This window comes from Hyalella azteca, unplaced genomic scaffold (assembly GCF_000764305.2).
Source record: "Hyalella azteca isolate HAZT.00-mixed unplaced genomic scaffold, Hazt_2.0.2 contig7398, whole genome shotgun sequence".
Lineage (NCBI taxonomy): Eukaryota > Metazoa > Arthropoda > Malacostraca > Amphipoda > Hyalellidae > Hyalella > Hyalella azteca.
This window is the reverse complement of record NW_025937524.1, coordinates 403,465-419,950: the sequence shown is the minus strand read 5'-3', so window position 1 is coordinate 419,950 and position 16,486 is coordinate 403,465. Positions and strand designations below refer to the sequence as shown.

The following is a 16,486-nucleotide window of genomic DNA, read 5'->3' as shown; positions in this document are numbered from 1 at the left end:
CGAGACGTTGACTGAGGGTAGAAGGAGTAACGTCGAGACGCTGACTGAGGGGAGAAGGAGTAACGTTGAGACGTTGACTGAGGGGAGAAGGAGTAACGTCGAGACTCTGACTGAGGGGAGAAGGAGTAACGTCTAGACGTTTACTGAGGGGAGAAGGAGTAACGTCGAGACTCTGACTGAGGGGAGAAGGAGTAATATCGAGACGCTGACTGAGGGGAGAAAGAGCCTCGGTAATCTCTTCATCAGCTGACGAGAGTTGAGGAAAGTTCTACGGGTATCGCAGCGCTGCTCGCACCCAAGCTGATTGCTGAATTGAGAAAGAAAATGACCGTCATTAACGGACCAATGGAAAGCCTCTCCGATTGAATAGGATTTTGTCGGGCGCTATCAGGCTCTCCCATCTGACGAGGGTCTCTTCTAATCGAGACCAGAGGAAAAAAGAGATTTTTTTGGCAGAACCAGTTTAGGCATCCGAGGAAAGCGTGAAAAGTGGCGCAAAAGTTGATTTGTTTTAGTATATTTCGTCCGCATCGTCGCTGATTCTCCATCGCGTCACCGAATTTAGTCTCGTAGATTGGAACCAAAGAAACCAAACAATTTTTCCACGTTGCTCGTTTTCGAAAACATTTTAAATTTTTCTTTAGCAGCGGCCACGCGTGTCAGCAAGAGCGCTTTGGCTTGGCCCTGCAGGCGCTGCTCTCACTATCGCGCTCTTTTGCTTGCTTTCACTGCTTTTATTTAGCAGAAAAATGGCGTGAAGGAAAAGGGCTGTTGAACGCGAGTGAGTAGCTCAATGGCGGTGCTTGAGTTCAACAGAAAGCCCCTCGCAAAGCAAAGTGCTGCGGAGGTCTGCGTTGACTGCATGACGCGTCGCTGTGATGCTGCTCCACAAGCCGAAGAAGTCGAGTTTGTTTCTGCCGTCTTCGGTATGCAGGATGTCGCTGCCTGCCGCCCATAAAAGCTAGGCAGCATTCAGCCTAACGGAGTGCGACGATTTTGATCAGAATTATGAGCAACTCGCAGTCCAAAGACTTCGCTTTTAACTGAGTTCAGGTTCATCGGTAGCGTATCTGATTCCAACGATGTAAATATAAATGAAATCAACGATATAAAGGATAAGTTATTAAAACTTGCTGAATAATACCACTTTCGGAGTTATTATAACCGTTTGCTGGATCTTCTGATGGAGAACATTTTGAATTTGTTGAGCTGCTGCTGTTGCAGAAGCCTCGTGCTACTCTGAGTATCAGCGTCGAGTGGCCGCCCGCCAGCCAATTAGGGACAATCAAAATGACGGTCAATCATGGCATGAAGAGACAGTGTAAATTTTACGTGCGATATACTTTTTTGATACATTCATATATATACATTCGAATGACAAAGAGGCGAACACATTAGTTTCGCCCCTTTTTAGCGAATTTTTCTCATTTATGGAAAAAATGCACTATTGTGCTCGTCATGTCCGTCTGTCCGTCCGTCTGTCTGTCTGTGACTTCACGTTTTCGTCGACGAGAAAATGCGCTCTCTGTCACGCACTGCAGTGAGTACTGAGTTATATTTTTTCAGATTTTTTTTCGGAATTTTCCAATATTTTTCATAATTAAAATTTGATATTTTCCTGCTTTTGGAAGATCAGATGCAGCACATCCACAGCCGACGGATGTGGATGGATTGAAGCCAAAAATTCCATTCTTCCAAAATCCTCTTGCAGTTGTCGGGACAAAAATAATGTAAAAACCCTGCAGCGTTTAGCAACAAGAGCCTCCGGACGGCGTCGGCAGAAGAGGCTCGAAGGAAGTCGAGTGACAAGTTTGAAGGCGAAGCCGTCGCGGCAAATTGCAAATGGGATTAAGCTTGCAGAGCACTGATTGCGTGTCCGTAAACACGCAGATTTGTGGACAGTGCCGCCCTCTACGCGTCAGCCCTCCGGAACTTGTTTACTTAGGGGGGCCGGAACGCCGAGGGCCGCTTCAGTGCCCCGTACCCCATCGTGGTCGGAGTCAAGGCGGGCGAGTAAGGGGGCTGGGGGGTCCCCACCATTACCAGGTGGGGATGAGAGGTACATGGGGAGTGAAGGTCGCGTGCTTCGTCAACTCGCGGTCTATACAAGATTTAAAAAAATTGCTAGAATGCAAAACAAGAACCAACACCAGGTGCCACGGCCATAAACTAAAAAACTGCTGTGCAAATCATCCACGTGACAACACTTCTCGCTTCGAGCCACCGACATGTGGAACTGACTTTTTCCTAGTATCGTTCGACGCTCTGAGTATGAACGCCCTGAGTATGAACGCTCTGAGTATGAACGCTCTGCGTATGAACGCTCTGAGTATGAACGCTCTGAGTATGAACGCTCTGAGTATGAACGCTCTGAGTATGAACGCTCTGAGTATGAACGCTCTGAGTATGAACGCTCTGAGTATGAACGCATCAAGAACAGACTGGGCAGTTATGCAAATGCAGTGGTTCAGATTTGAAGTGCCTAGCACCCTACGGACATGGTAAAAGCCCAGTAAAGCTATTTAATTTCAGCATTAGTTGAGAAAGTATTTAGTTTACAGGCCAGTTTTTAAATCTCCTTTGAAGAACATATATAAAAGCATGAGTTGGCTTCAGTCAAACTTAGGCAATTCTACAGCGCTGACAACACTATACCGAAATAATTGGTTGGGAGCGATGATGTGATGGGATCTTTGATCCTTTACCAAGAGATCAAGAGTGGGAGAGAGGAGTGGCTTGAGTGAGAGTGTCTGGGCTTACGAGTACATCTTGCTGAGTAGCAGTGAAATGGAGGGGGGTTAAATGGGTTTCTATTTCATATCTTGTTTTCCTTATATACGTTCTGTTGCCTTTCTCTTGAGACGTAAATAATTTGTGAGGTGAGGGGCATTTGACTGTAAACTATCTAGTTGACGTCCACAGTTCCGCCAGAACAACACAAATGATTGACTGTTACAGTTCTGCCATAATAGATGAGATGACAGCAACAGTTCTGCCACAATGAAAATATGATTCCGAGCATAAATGCGTTCAAGAACAGACTAGATAAAGCTAAGAAGAAATATGTATATGTTCTGACTTGCAATGCCTAGCACCATATCGAACCCGGTGGAAGTCTAGTAGCTATTTCAAACTATCGTCAGTCTTGAAAAATTTTGGTCAAAGGACATGCTTTTGGATCTTCTGTGAACAAGTCACGAAAAGGAAAAGAATCGGCGACAGGCCACATCAGGCCTACTCTTCAGCGCCGACATCACTATGTTATGTTATAACTGCCACAGTTCTGCCAAAACAGTCACACCATAACAAAACTTAACTGTTCCTAATTTATCCAACGAGTTACAGTTGCCGCGAGTTTGGCTTAGCCGAAGTTTCAATTCGACATGCCAGAGGAGGAAGACTGAGTAAACTCGTACAGGTTTATCTCGTAATTATCTGGCGCTGAGTGCAGATTGATTTGCACGTTGAATGTATCAAACTACAGGCGCATCAAGACCGTAACGACAAACACTCTCTCGTTCGCCTCGTTCGCGCTAACCGAGCTGAGAAGTATTGTAATTAAATTCGCTTTACACGGCGCAATCAGGAGGCACCATTTGTCTCCTGAATTCGGAAGACTCAGTTTAAATCAGTTACTGAATAATTAAGTTACTGCTTGAGTCAGTTGTTGCTTTAATCAGATACTATTTACACAAGTTACTGTTCAGTAAGTTACTGCCGAAATAAGTCACTGTTTAAATTATTTACTGCTTGAATCAATTGATTGGAAATCTTCGTAGGAAGTTCCATGCACCATGCGTGCACTGCATCGCTGGCACAGCACCATGCGCGCACTGCATAGCTGGTACAGCACCATGCGCGCACTGCATAGCTGGTACAGCACCATGCGTGCACTGCATCGCTGGCACAGCACCATGCGTGCACTGCATCGCTGGCACAGCACCTGTCTCTTATACACATCTAGATGTGTATAAGAGACAGNTCATGTGAGGAGGTGCAGGCGGGACCTGGTGAGTTATTTATTCATGTGATGAGGTGCAGGCGGGACCTTGTGAGTTATTTATTCATGTGAGGAGGTGCAGGCGGGACCAGGTGAGTTATTTATTCATGTGAGGAGGTGCAGGCGGGACCTGGTGAGTTATTTATTCATTTAATATTCACTCATTATACATCGCTGCACGCTCAATCATCTTATTCTCTCAGGGGCAAAATGTTGTGGTTGTATATGTGATATTATGCCTGGAATAATTGTACTAGTAATTACAATACATAATAATAATAATTATGTATTGTAATTATGTAAAAATAAAATAATAGCCTTTACATAATAGTTTATGAAAAAAGCTTCTATGATTACGATAAAATATTTTTGCTTAAAGTTCCAACTATGCGAAGTAAGGAAAGTAAGCACGAAATTCGTTAAAGTGGCAGCGGCAAGTGAAATGTCCAATATTTTGATGCCTTTGCTTATCTCGACAAAAGTCTCGCTGAATTTCGTTCAAAGAAAAGAATCCTCAAACTATAAACAAATTCTCCAATTTGCATCACTTACACCCTAGAGTTTCTTGAACAGACTTTTGTTCTTCCCGTAAAAAATACTTTAACGCTCTTCCATTTTTTCACCGTAAGCAAATTTATAATTTGCATTTCTTATTCGCTTAAAATGAGAAACTAAATCATATCCAAGGAAGCGCCGAGTTACAACGATCGCTGCTTTCCGCTACATTTAGCGCGTCTTGGAGGATGTTCTTTCAGTTTAGGTCTTCTATCTTCATTTCCTGGAGTGTCTCGGCAGGCGAGTTTTTGGGCGCCGCCTCAGCGCACCGAGCAGGAGGCCTTCAGCGTCATGCAGCTCAGGGCGCCTCAGCTGCAGCTGCGCACCGAGCAGGAGGCCTTCAGCGTCATGCAGCTCTGGGCGCCTCAGCTGCAGCTGCGCACCGAGCAGGAGGCCTTCAGCGTCATGCAGCTCTGGGCGCCGCCATCGACTGAGGGTTAATCAACAAAGTCTTCCATCAAGACTGAGGTTTTGACCTGGGTATTGCAATATAATGTTGATCCCCGATAGCAGACTGAATGAAATAGGAGTGAATATTAGACAGGAAAACGTTCCAACGTAAAGGTGCCTATCTCGACGGATTACTCGACGTCTACTCGACGTTCCAACGTCGAGTAGATCGGATTATAGTGAAGTACATAATATAATTACGGCTGCCATTTCGTTATTAAAACTATAGATTCCGTCTCTGTTGGTGATTTTTGTGCATACATGGCTAGAAGAAGGAACTTCTATGACAGTTTATCAAGAATTTAGATTAATACCGAGTACATGAAATTAATTCAGATCTGATTTTGAGATATAGTCACCATGAGCTGACGACGAACCGTGCATAAGTTAAAACTTAGAAGCGATTTTCATTGAATTTGCTGACTTGAATAGAGTCGGGATAAGATCATCGCATAGAGCAGTCACAGCCCTTCTCTATCTTTGAGGCATTTTTACGACGCGGTCTTCGATCTGGGGCGTCGAGGGCTTTGATTAATGAGAACCGAAGCAAAAACGTAGCCGGAAGAAGAGCAAAAGTAGCCACATCCGTGGCGTTCAAAAGTTGCTCATTTTAATTGGCTATCGAGGAAACATTCTTCTTGGTAAGATATTCTTAAAGAATTCTGTCTCGTCGCTCAAAAATATAAAAAATCATCGAATCAATTATTCCCGCAAAAATTCACCTTCACTCAGACACAAAAAAAGGCTCTAAAGAAAGCACGAAGAAGGCGGAATGAGAGGCGATCTTTGCAGCAAACATTTGAACATCTCCGCCGAGTTTTCTTACAGTTGGTAAATAAATAATATATTGATGGCTGCATTAAATATGTATTCCTTTATTTACTGAGAATAAGTTGTGGAGTATGTCCTCATTGCGGTGTTTTAATTGAAATTTAGGAGTTTTTGACATTATCATCTGCAATTATTAAACTTGAGGTACTTTTCAAAATACTATCTCGAAAATTTCCATTTAAGTTGCGTATTGTTGAAAAGTTGAGTGCGCGATGATGCCTATATCTCAGCATGCAACAATTCAATAGCTTCTCCCAAAACATCGAATTTTTTTATGAACATTCAACACTTATTCAAAAATTTCCGCGAGACTCTTTCACTTCACTCGACCTGGGGTTGCTAGAAGTAAGCAAGCTCGCTAACTAATGTTTCTTCGAGTTCATAGAATGTGTTTATAACGTGTCTAGAAGCGTGTTCAGAACGTGTATTGTACGTAAAAGAAGCGTGTTCAGAAGGTGTATAGTACGTAACAGAAGCGTGTTTAAAAAGGTGTTAAGAAACGTAACAAAAACGTATCCAGCACGTGTCTAGAACGTAACGGGGTATTGTCCAGAACGTTTTTCAAACGAGCCCGCCCCGGTCTTACTAGAGCTTCTAATTCGAATCCCTTAGAGCGGTGAGGCTGTTCAGCTATCTATATAATGCATTTTATTGAGCAGATAAAAACTCGGCTGAGCTGGAACAAGGCACACAAACTTTGCGCTACAAGTTACTTTGTAGAAGAGCCTCCGAGTTATACACTTGCCTTACTTGGTAGCCCACTCGAGACCATCTGTTATCTTTATCTTCGTTCTTACCGTTTATCTCATGTACAATGTTTTGGCTGATGTTTTCTAGTCTCTGAAATTTATTGATTTAATCTACAACTGTTATTAAATCTTAAATTCATTTAAGAATTTCGAAAGTAGAATTTACGAACACGCATTCAAGTACTGCAAATCGACGAGTTTATGCAAAAATATTGTTAAAACGATCATATGACGTTGATAGATATTGCTTAAAAGTCAATATTATTCCCGGTAAAAGGCAATTAACATATATATATATATATGTACATATTAGTGTAGTTAGGCAGAAGTTCTTCATTTATACAGGTTTGATTGAAGACCAGAGCGTACTTTTTATTAACAATTTTCTTATTGTTTTTTGATCTTATATACGATCTTATGTACATATATGTATGTTGGTCACAGTTCGTGCTGTAAAACTTGATATCCAAAGTCACTAAGCGATGAAGCTGGAACTGAAGAACAGCGTAGTCGTGATAAGTCAAGTGATGCACACAAGAAATAAATAATTAGGACCGGATACGGATTTCAACCGTTGAAGATACAAGATATATTGTCTATAAAGACGAATCGAAGTTTATGATTATTTCTGTTTTCCCTTCCAATACTCGTACTTATTTGAAAATCTTTAATGATGATTATTAATTGATTATGAGCTTCATACTCGCAACTAAACATACATTTCTCTGAACAGTCTTCAAAGAATCGTTATTTTTACACAATTAAATTATCATGTAAAAAGCGCATTTAACAAAAACGCATTCAACAATCTTCTGATAGCGCTGAGAGAAATCTTAAATAAACGACCATTGTGACTAAACACATTAAGTTTTTATGGAACTAACTATTACACGCAACATTTTATGCACTATTCCTCTTGTATTTGTTGAGAGTTCGAAAATCTTGGCCATTCCTTAACATCTCTTCGAATCATCATCCACAAAAAATCCGTGTAGGCTTAGAATTTTTTGTCGGCTCAAGTGAATAACGAATGAAGCCATATTTCACATAATGTCCGCAATTAAAGGTGATAAATGAGCGAGGCCGATTAAAGAAACACATCAGCGGTGAATGCATAATGAGCAACGTCTTGACAAATGGTGCAGGAGCGCCGCCCCCGCCCAGTCAGGCCTACATCTCCGCCGCTTCTATTTTGTACAAGGACGTGATTAAACTTATCGTGTGGTGTCGTGGTGCCGTGGTCGTGGTGCCGTGGTCGTGGTGCCGTGGTCGTGGTGTTGTGGTCGTGGTTGTGGTCGTGGTGCCGTGGTCATGGTGTGTGGTGCAGCAGGATAACCGGTGTGACAGAAACCATCCTAATTCAGAAAACGAACTCTTTCTGAGTTTGAATGTAAGCTAAAAATTCGTGTCATTGAACTATGGCCTGGGGTCATTGAACTGTGGCACGGATGCTGAAAGGTAAGTTACTTCTCATCATCTTGCGTCCTTGATTTTAATTCTGTAGCTCAGAATTTGAATCTCCTCTTCACAGACTCATTTTCCTGGTCTGATTGCGCTATCCTCGTTAACTAAGACTGCACAACCAGTATCAAAAATGAAACAAGAAGAGATAGTTCTTTGTTTGTTGTCTCTGCAAATAAAAAATTTAAGAGTTCACATTGTCACGAAAATGTGCAGATAAAATCTCCCCATTGTACGTAAAATTGTATTATTATCATGATAGGTTCTTCAAGCTGCCGAAAGGGCCCTATTTAGAGGTGAGCCCTACAGCCGGCTAAGCTGCACCTCCGTTTATCAGATTTCTGAAGGGCTGTTGGGATTTGGCTGCCGCGATGCAGATCTAAAGGTCCCTACCGGAACGCAAAACAGCTTCTGAAAGAAATTTGTCACGTGGCCGCTGTAACTTTTTTTGAGACAAATGTCTGCGGAAGCGCTGAAAAAAATGATAACATTCTGTAACAAACACGAGAAATTTATTCAAGATTCGTGTTAAATCAACTGAAGATTTATTTGCAGATACTCGCTACTGGGCTGACTTACTGTTCGTTAAACCTACTTGTTGAAGCTGGTAAATGTTCCTAGTGATCGATAATTCTTTAGTTGCCTGAATGCTTTGCCCAATACCATCTGCATGACCAACGTTTCAGCGTGCGTGAAAGTTCTGCTGACAAATGCTAGTGGTGCTTCTATGCCGTGTGTTAAGCGTTATGTGTTCCGCACATTTCACTGTCGTGTTGTAGTGCATCTTGAAACACACACGACGAGTCAGTAATAAGCTAAGTGCCGTTAAATTTGTTAAAAACTGCCCCTTTTCTTCCCTCCCACTAATCAGGAGCAATTATCACAGCTCAGCAATCAGTTGAGTGCAATTTAATTCGAACATCCAATCCAGCGGTCGCTCCTATGCAGCAATCAAGCGATAGCGACTCCGGTCAACCCGGGGCCGTTGTTGTTTTAAACGAGTTGCAGGCTTGGGTAAAAATTGGACGAGCTCGTGTATGCTCGACACAATTGACTGCGGTGATGCTGTAGAATGATAACTATTATATCAATTAAGTATATTAATTAATATAATTATACAACAGCTACAACTAATTCTGTAGCGGGTAATTATATTAATTGTATAATAAATATTATATTAATTATATACTCGTAATTATATCTAAGGTAAATCGGACGATCTCCTGTGAGCCCGCCACACCTGACTGTGGTGAGGCTTGTAACATCGAAATATTAGCTAGCAGGAAAGAAAAGGTTAAATAATAAACAATAATAATCAATTAACTTAGAACAAAAATTTAAAGCCGAGATACATAAGTTATCACCTTCTACAAAAATAGTTCGTTATAGAAAACCTGTGACAGCCTAATTCCAAACTTTGGCCTGATCGAGCTGTTTGGACCTAAAACGTTAGTCAGTAAAACACGAACCTTTTACTTGAACAGGTAGAATATAAATGATTAGTCAGTTTAATATGGATCTTCCACTTGAACAGGTAGAATATATATGATAAGTCAGTTAGTATAACATGGATCTTTTACTTGAACAGGTAGAATCTATACGATCAGTCATTATAACACGAATCTATTTCCACTATTTACCAATTACAGTGATATATTCAATTTAAGCACCAGCATCATTCGCACTTTCCCACGTAATTGAATGATGAAACTCTCTAATATTTTACAGCTACTTCCTCGTAGCAAAGAAGTAAGAGTATCCTCCGTAGGCACTCAGGTGGCTTCATTAATTACCTATGCTATCTGTGCCAGAAGTTGCCAGGCGCATCAACATAATTGTCTCAAGCAGCGCACTCGCGCCGCATTATCAATTGTTGAGAGAACCGCCCAGAACTTGGGGAGACGGCGGTAGCTGGTTAGGCTGCCAGCGAGGCGCTGAAAAGGCGATATCAAGGAGCTGGATATGAGTAAAGGCGATATCAAGGGGCTGGATAGGAGTAAAAGCGATATCAGGGTGCTGGATAGGAAGGAGTAAAGGATATATCAAGGAGCGGAAGAGGAATAAAGGCGATATCAAGGAGCTGGATAGGAGTAAAGGCGATATCAAGGAGCTGGATAGGAGTAAAGGCGATATCAAGGTGCTGGATAGGAGTAAAGGCGATATAAACGAGCTGGATAAGAGTAAAGGCGATATAAACGAGCTGGATAAGAGTAAAGGCGATATAAACAAGCTGGATAAGAGTAAAGGCGATATAAACGAGCTGGATAAGAGTAAATGCGATATCAAGGAGCTGGATAGGAGTAAAGGCGATATCAAGGAGCTGGATAAGAGTAGAGGCGATATCAGGGAGCTGGATAGGAGTAAAGGCGATATCAAGGAGCGGAAGAGGAGTGAAAGCGATGTCAAGGATCTGTAGGAGTAAAGGCGATATCAAGGAGCTGGATAGGAGTAAAGGCGATATCAGGGAGCTGGATAGGAGTAAAGGCGATATCATGGAGCTGGATAGGAGTAAAGGCAATATCAAGGAGCTGGATAGGAGTAAAGGCGATGTCAAGGAGCTGGATAGGAGTAAAGGCGATGTCAAGGAGCTGGATAGGAGTAAAGGCGATGTCAAGGAGCTGGATTGGAGTAAAGGCGATATCAGGGAGCTGGATAGGAGTAAAGGCGATATCAAGGAGCTGGATAGGAGTAAAGGCGATATCAAGGAGCTGGATAGGAGTAAAGGCGATGTCAAGGAGCTGGATTGGAGTAAAGGCGATATCAGGGAGCTGGATAGGAGTAAAGGCGATATCAAGGAGCTGGATAGGAGTAAAGGCGATATCAAGGAGCTGGATAGGAAGGAGTAAAGGAGATATCAAGAAGCGGAAGAGGAGTAAAGGAGACATCAAGGAGCTGGATAGGAGTAAAGACGATATCAAGGAGCTGGATAAGAGTAAAGGCGCTACAAAGGAGCGGGAGAAAAGTAAAGGCGCTATCAGGGAATGAAAAGGAATAAAGGTGCCTTTGGGGAGCAGGAGAGTTAAGTAAAGGAGCTAAAAGGGATCGAAAGAGGAGTAGAGACGCTATCATGGAAGAGGAAATGAGTAAAGGCGCTGTCAGGGAGTGGGAAAGGAGTGAAGGCACTGTCAGGGAGCGGGAGAGGAGTAAAGGCGTTAGCACGGAGCAGGAGAGGAGTAAAGGCGCTAGCAGGGAGTGAGAAAGGAGTGAAGGCGCTGTCAGGGAGCGGGAGAGGAGTAAAGGCGCTAGCACGGAGCAGGAGAGGAGTAAAGGCGTTAGCACGGAGCAGGAGAAGAGTAAAGGCGCTAGCAGGGAGTGGGAAAGGAGTGAAGGCGCTGTCAGGGAGCGGGAGAGGAGTAAAGGCGTTAGCACGGAGCAGGAGAGGAGTAAAGGCGCTTTCAGGGAGCGGGAGAGGAGTAAAGGAGTTAGCAGGGAGCGGTTGAGAAGAAAATACGCTGTCAGGGAGCGGGAGAGGAGTAAAGGCGCTATCAGCTAGGAGCGGGATAGGAGTAAAGACGCTGTCAGGGAGCGGGAGAGGAGTAAAGGCGCTATCAGCTAGGAGCGGGAGAGGAGTAAAGACGCTGTCAGGGAGCGGGAGAGGAGTATAGGTGCTAGCAGCTAGGAGCGGGAGAGGAGTAAAGGCGCTAGCAGGGAGTGAGAAAGGAGTAAAGGTGCTATCAGGGAGCAGGAGAGAAGTAAAGGCGCTAGCATGGAGCGGGATAGGAGTAAAGGCGCTAGCAGGAGTAAAGGCGTTGTGTGTCAAGGCTCTGACACCGACAACGGCTGGCGAGGATCACAGGATATAAACGTATGTGCAGATGCAAAGTCTGCATAATTACACCAACCCTGACCACACCCTGACGCTAACGATCTCGTGTATACGGCCCTTCTTCGCCCCCTAATTGCTTACTAGAAAATTACCTAATAAATTGCAGGTCATTTCGAGACGATCTACGCTAATTGAGGTGCAAACGTCCACAAACTAACAAAATGTGGGCCGTGCGTTGTTTAATTTTCTGGGATTTTGCCTCGAATTTTCAGAAATAAATGTGTGGAAAATTCACTTATTTAGGAAACTTAGAATGTATATTTTGAAAGGTTAAAAGCTAGGGCGATCAATTTGAGTTTCATGCGTGGGCACCCGCATCGAACAAACGTCTATGTGTTAGTAAAGATGAGGAACATGTATGAAAGCATCACGGATATCGAAGTCGAGCTTCGTGACTCTAAGGCGTGTAAGTCGAGCTTTTGAATTGAAGAGGGAAATTTGACAAACTTAAAACAAAATTAAAATCATGTTGGTGTAAACTTTTTCCAACCGTTGTATTTTTTTCGCCTTGCGTTGTATTTGGAACACAATTTATAACACTGTTTGTAAAATATTTTTCTTGGGTCCATTAACGCAGCACTCAATGAAACCCACTATAAACACAAATTGTCGGAATTTCCTAACAATTTTTTATTTCTAGGCGTATATATATGTTGCGGTGATTGCGTTCCCTTGACTTAGTTCGTTCCAGGACTACAACTTGCCTGGAATTAAACAAGCGAGTTTTTTTGCAGGAGTGACGTTAATTTCGCGGCGGAGCGGAGAACTGCAAAGAAAAGGGAAGACAACAAGAAGCTAAAGCTGGGTTCTTATTAGCGGGTCCCGCTTCAGCACGGAAAACAATGCAGCCCTTGGGAGTTTTCCAATTAAAAACTTTATTCTTTAAGCTCAGACCGGGGAAGAAGATAGGAATTTTTTCTAGGGCTCCAGTGCAGAACTGGATTAGTTCGTTAGCAAAACTGAGTCGCTAGGTGACTGGGGAATGAGAAAGATGATCGTATTGTCGAACAACTGTTGCTTTCTTGTGCTATGTTTTGCATTGCTCGAGATACATGCAAGCTCAATATTCTGCAGAGGATTTAAACGTGAAAATTTCGTTAGTTTGCAACTAGGAGGAAATTGAGTGTGCTTGTGAAGCGTTGGTAGATTGGCTTAGCCAAACGCGCTTGAGTTATTTTAACATAAGTTAACGTTATTTTATTTATATAGTCTTCCTTTTCACGCTGTATAGCAATGCCATAAATGAAGTATCATGACAATAAATTTTTACATATGCTTATATTATAGTATCATCCATGATATAAGTCCTCCAGATTCCTCACAATTATACGAAAAATTCGGGTTGATATGAACACTGAAATTGTCTCCCTTAATTATAGTCGCATGAGTGAAATAGACTGAAAAAACAAAACTGATATAGTCACATAAGACACCTCAGAATATCCGAAACAATTGTGAACTGTATCAAAACTTAGATAAATTCCTCCCATAAGTTAATGAAGATGTTTAATTATAGTAATTAAAATATCTTCGCTGAAAAACAAGCATCGATTATCTCTACGAGTTGCGGAGATCTCTGCGGTCTTAAAACCAATTTGCGGGCCAAGCTCGAGCTAAGACGCTGAGCTCAAAACTGAACTTCAACTTGCATCAAACTTCCTACAAAAACTCCGTAATTGGCAAATGTGCTACTTTTAACGGGGCTCATTAGCTGGCTTTTTTTGAAGTATTCAAATTTAGATTAGGTGCCTTTTTATCGCCCCATTGCCCTGGTCAGGACCATAAAGAGAGAAGGCGCGCGCCGACCTAAAGAAGCACCCTGTAGGCGGCGTTCCCTTGAGTCTTCTTGGCTTCTTATCTCGAAATCCACGCATAAAATGCCTGGAGTCTTCTTGGCTTCTTATCTCGAAATCCACGCATAAAATGCCTGGAGTCTTCGTGGCTTCTTATCTCGAAATCCACGCATAAAATGCCTGGAGTCTTCTTGGCTTCTTATCTCGAAATCCACGCATAAAATACCTGGAGTCTTCTTGGCTTTTTATCTCGAAATCCACGCATAAAATGCCTGGATGTAAAGCCTGCCCCCATAGTGCCGTCCTCGCTATTAATGTGCGGTGAGACTGCCTTGATCAGCGCCGGATCGGCGCAGCGCGCGGCTGCGGTGCCTGCTATCGGAATAACATACGTGCCACGTATGCTGGGCAAGCTAATCTGTATACCTTATCGAATAAAAGTAAACGCGCTAGAGGCATTCATAATTTTGCGAGGAGTCTAGATTTTTTGCACGGTGACAGCGCTCACTATCAGGCAGGTCTGACCAGCCGTCAACTTAAAGCTGCTGAAATTTCTATGCACTTGAGTTTTTCTTTGGAGTTGCTACTACCGCCGTAACCACCATACTCCAATTTTCATGAATGTTTCCACTCGAAATATATAATTTTTGGGATAGAGAGCAAAAATTTTACTTGAAAATTAATTTTACTCATTGAAACAGTTTCTTAAAAAAGTGCATAACTCCTAGAAACATCTTCTTTGAAATACAAACCTTTCTAAATGCATAATTTTGCAACGAATAACAAAATAAGATAATAGTGATATTACAAATTTTAGCTTCATTTAAAGATACCTGTTCCATCTTCAATTCCAGTTAAATGCAGATTCATCTTGTTGAAATTGCTGATGTTGAAAACGTTTTTCACTAAAATACCGTGTTTAATTTTCATCTTGGAGCATAGAATTTGACGTTTTCTATATAATTTATCAGTTTTGAGTGACGTCATTATGCACATTCCAATTCCACAGCCATCCGCTGGCCAATAATCACACCCGATTTGTGTGTGAAGTACAGAATTAAATCATTTCTGAAAGCTCATCTCTGTGTTTATTATACGCAGCAACTTAAGAAACGAAGAGACTGTCTCTTGTATTTATTTGTGCATGTATCTACGAAGATTCAGAGACAGAAATACGAACAAGTAATCCTTTCCATCATCGGATCACACCCCTAAGTCAAGCTTCCCTCCCTGCCCCGCTCCAGAATGATCACTGCAGCGACAAATAATAAGAGCAACTGGGAGCTGCAGGAATAAAAGCAACAGGGAACTGCAGCATAATAAAAACAGGAAACTGCAGCAATAAAAGCAACAGGGAACTGCAGCAATATAAAAACAGGTCTGCAGCAATAAGAGCTGCAGCAATAAGAGCTGCAGCAATAAGAGCTGCAGCAATAAGAGCTGCAGCAATAAGAGCTGCAGCAATAAGAGCTGCGTTCAACACTACCTCTGTTGTGGCAGCGCTGTAAACAGCCAGGGATTTACAGCTCAGCCCTGATTGCTCGCTGATTGAAAGGCTTCTCGTCACATTTGCTATAACGGAAAATGTCCGCCAGTCCAGACACAAACATTTGGCGCTTTATCGACATTTCGACACATACTTCGGAATTGTTTTCAGAAAAGACATATCAAGCGAGCTCCTTAGATAACTCATAAATTTCTAGCAAGATTAATTTTTTATAGTCGGTAGCTGAGGTAGAATTCGATTATTAACGTATTTTCGAAAGCTCCACGTAGCGTATTTAAATTTTGTTTGCATATAATAAGATGTCGTACTTTTATTCGCACTGCTTCCATACAACTCAAACGCAATAAAATATTCTGTGTCTCTCTCTAAAAATACTTCGTTCTATTTGTCTTCGTTCAGTGACTCATGCGACTACATCTAATTATTCACATAAAGAATGTCGGTGCGTGATGGCACGAAAGATGGGCTTTTCTTAAATGGCTTCAAAATTCATAAATTCCGAAATTTCAAGGGACCTTGCCAACAAATTTATAAAATTTAAAGGCAATTGCCTCACCAACCGATGCTCTGAGAATTATTCTGTCAATCACCTATGCAGACTAGAACAACTATCATCATCAACGCGTTGATCGATTCGAGGCTTCCAATAACTCGTATTCTGTAAACGTTTTCAGAACTTTGGAGATCTAAAATGCTCTATGCCTGATAATGCTCCTCTATGCTCCCCTATGTAGTCTGCTCCTATGCCTGATAATGCATTTCGTTATAATCAAACAACGAGAAATTTAAATATAAGCCAATATATACTCCACATAAATTGAGTTAGAGATTCTTTTTTCTCCCCATACCGAAAAAGTATTTTTATTTGGTTTTCTTCATAAAAGAAAGAAATCTGGAAGTGATTAACAATTGAACTCTTGACTTAAGCTTTCTCCACACCCGACGTTGGCAGGCTCGCTCACCGCCACTCCAGCGCCGTGCGGCTGACGCTGATGGATCAGAGCGCTTCTTGCCTCCTGAAGGATGGGCGGCGCTGCTGCTGCCGTGAACACTGCAGCCGTTCATCAACCTGAACACTCAGAGTGATTCTGGCCTCTTGTCGAGGGATTCTGGCCTCTTGTCGAGTGATTCTGGCCTCTTGTCGAGTGATTCTGGCCTCTTGTCGAGAGCCTTCCTCAACCTGAACACTCAGAGTGATTCTGGCCTCTTGTTGAGAGCCTTCATCAACCTGAACACTCAGAGTAATTCTGGCCTCTTGTCGAGAACCTATATCATAACCATCCGAACACTCAAAGTGAGTCTTCCTACGTGTCG

General features: G+C 42.4%; 1 protein-coding gene across 1 annotated transcript; it reads right to left on the bottom strand.

The window, feature by feature from the left end:
* Positions 1–11,065: 11,065 nt before the first annotated feature.
* Positions 11,066–16,237, bottom strand: LOC108673135 (anti-sigma-I factor RsgI2-like). The gene is made up of 2 exons (XM_018160919.1): positions 16,135–16,237; positions 11,066–11,826 (listed from the first exon to the last, which is right to left on the bottom strand). Exons 1-2 carry the CDS (start codon positions 16,235–16,237, stop codon positions 11,066–11,068), a joined length of 864 nt encoding a protein of 287 aa, XP_018016408.1.
* Positions 16,238–16,486: the final 249 nt, after the last annotated feature.

Coding starts and splice junctions, on each gene's coding strand:
- LOC108673135 (XM_018160919.1), bottom strand. CDS start 16,237: ATGAACGGCTGCAGTGTTCACGGCAGCAGCAGCGCCGCCCATCCTTCA. Junction 11,827..16,134: donor CGCACGGCGCTGGAGTGGCG/GTGAGCGAGCCT, acceptor GATCCTCGCCAG/CCGTTGTCGGTGTCAGAGCC.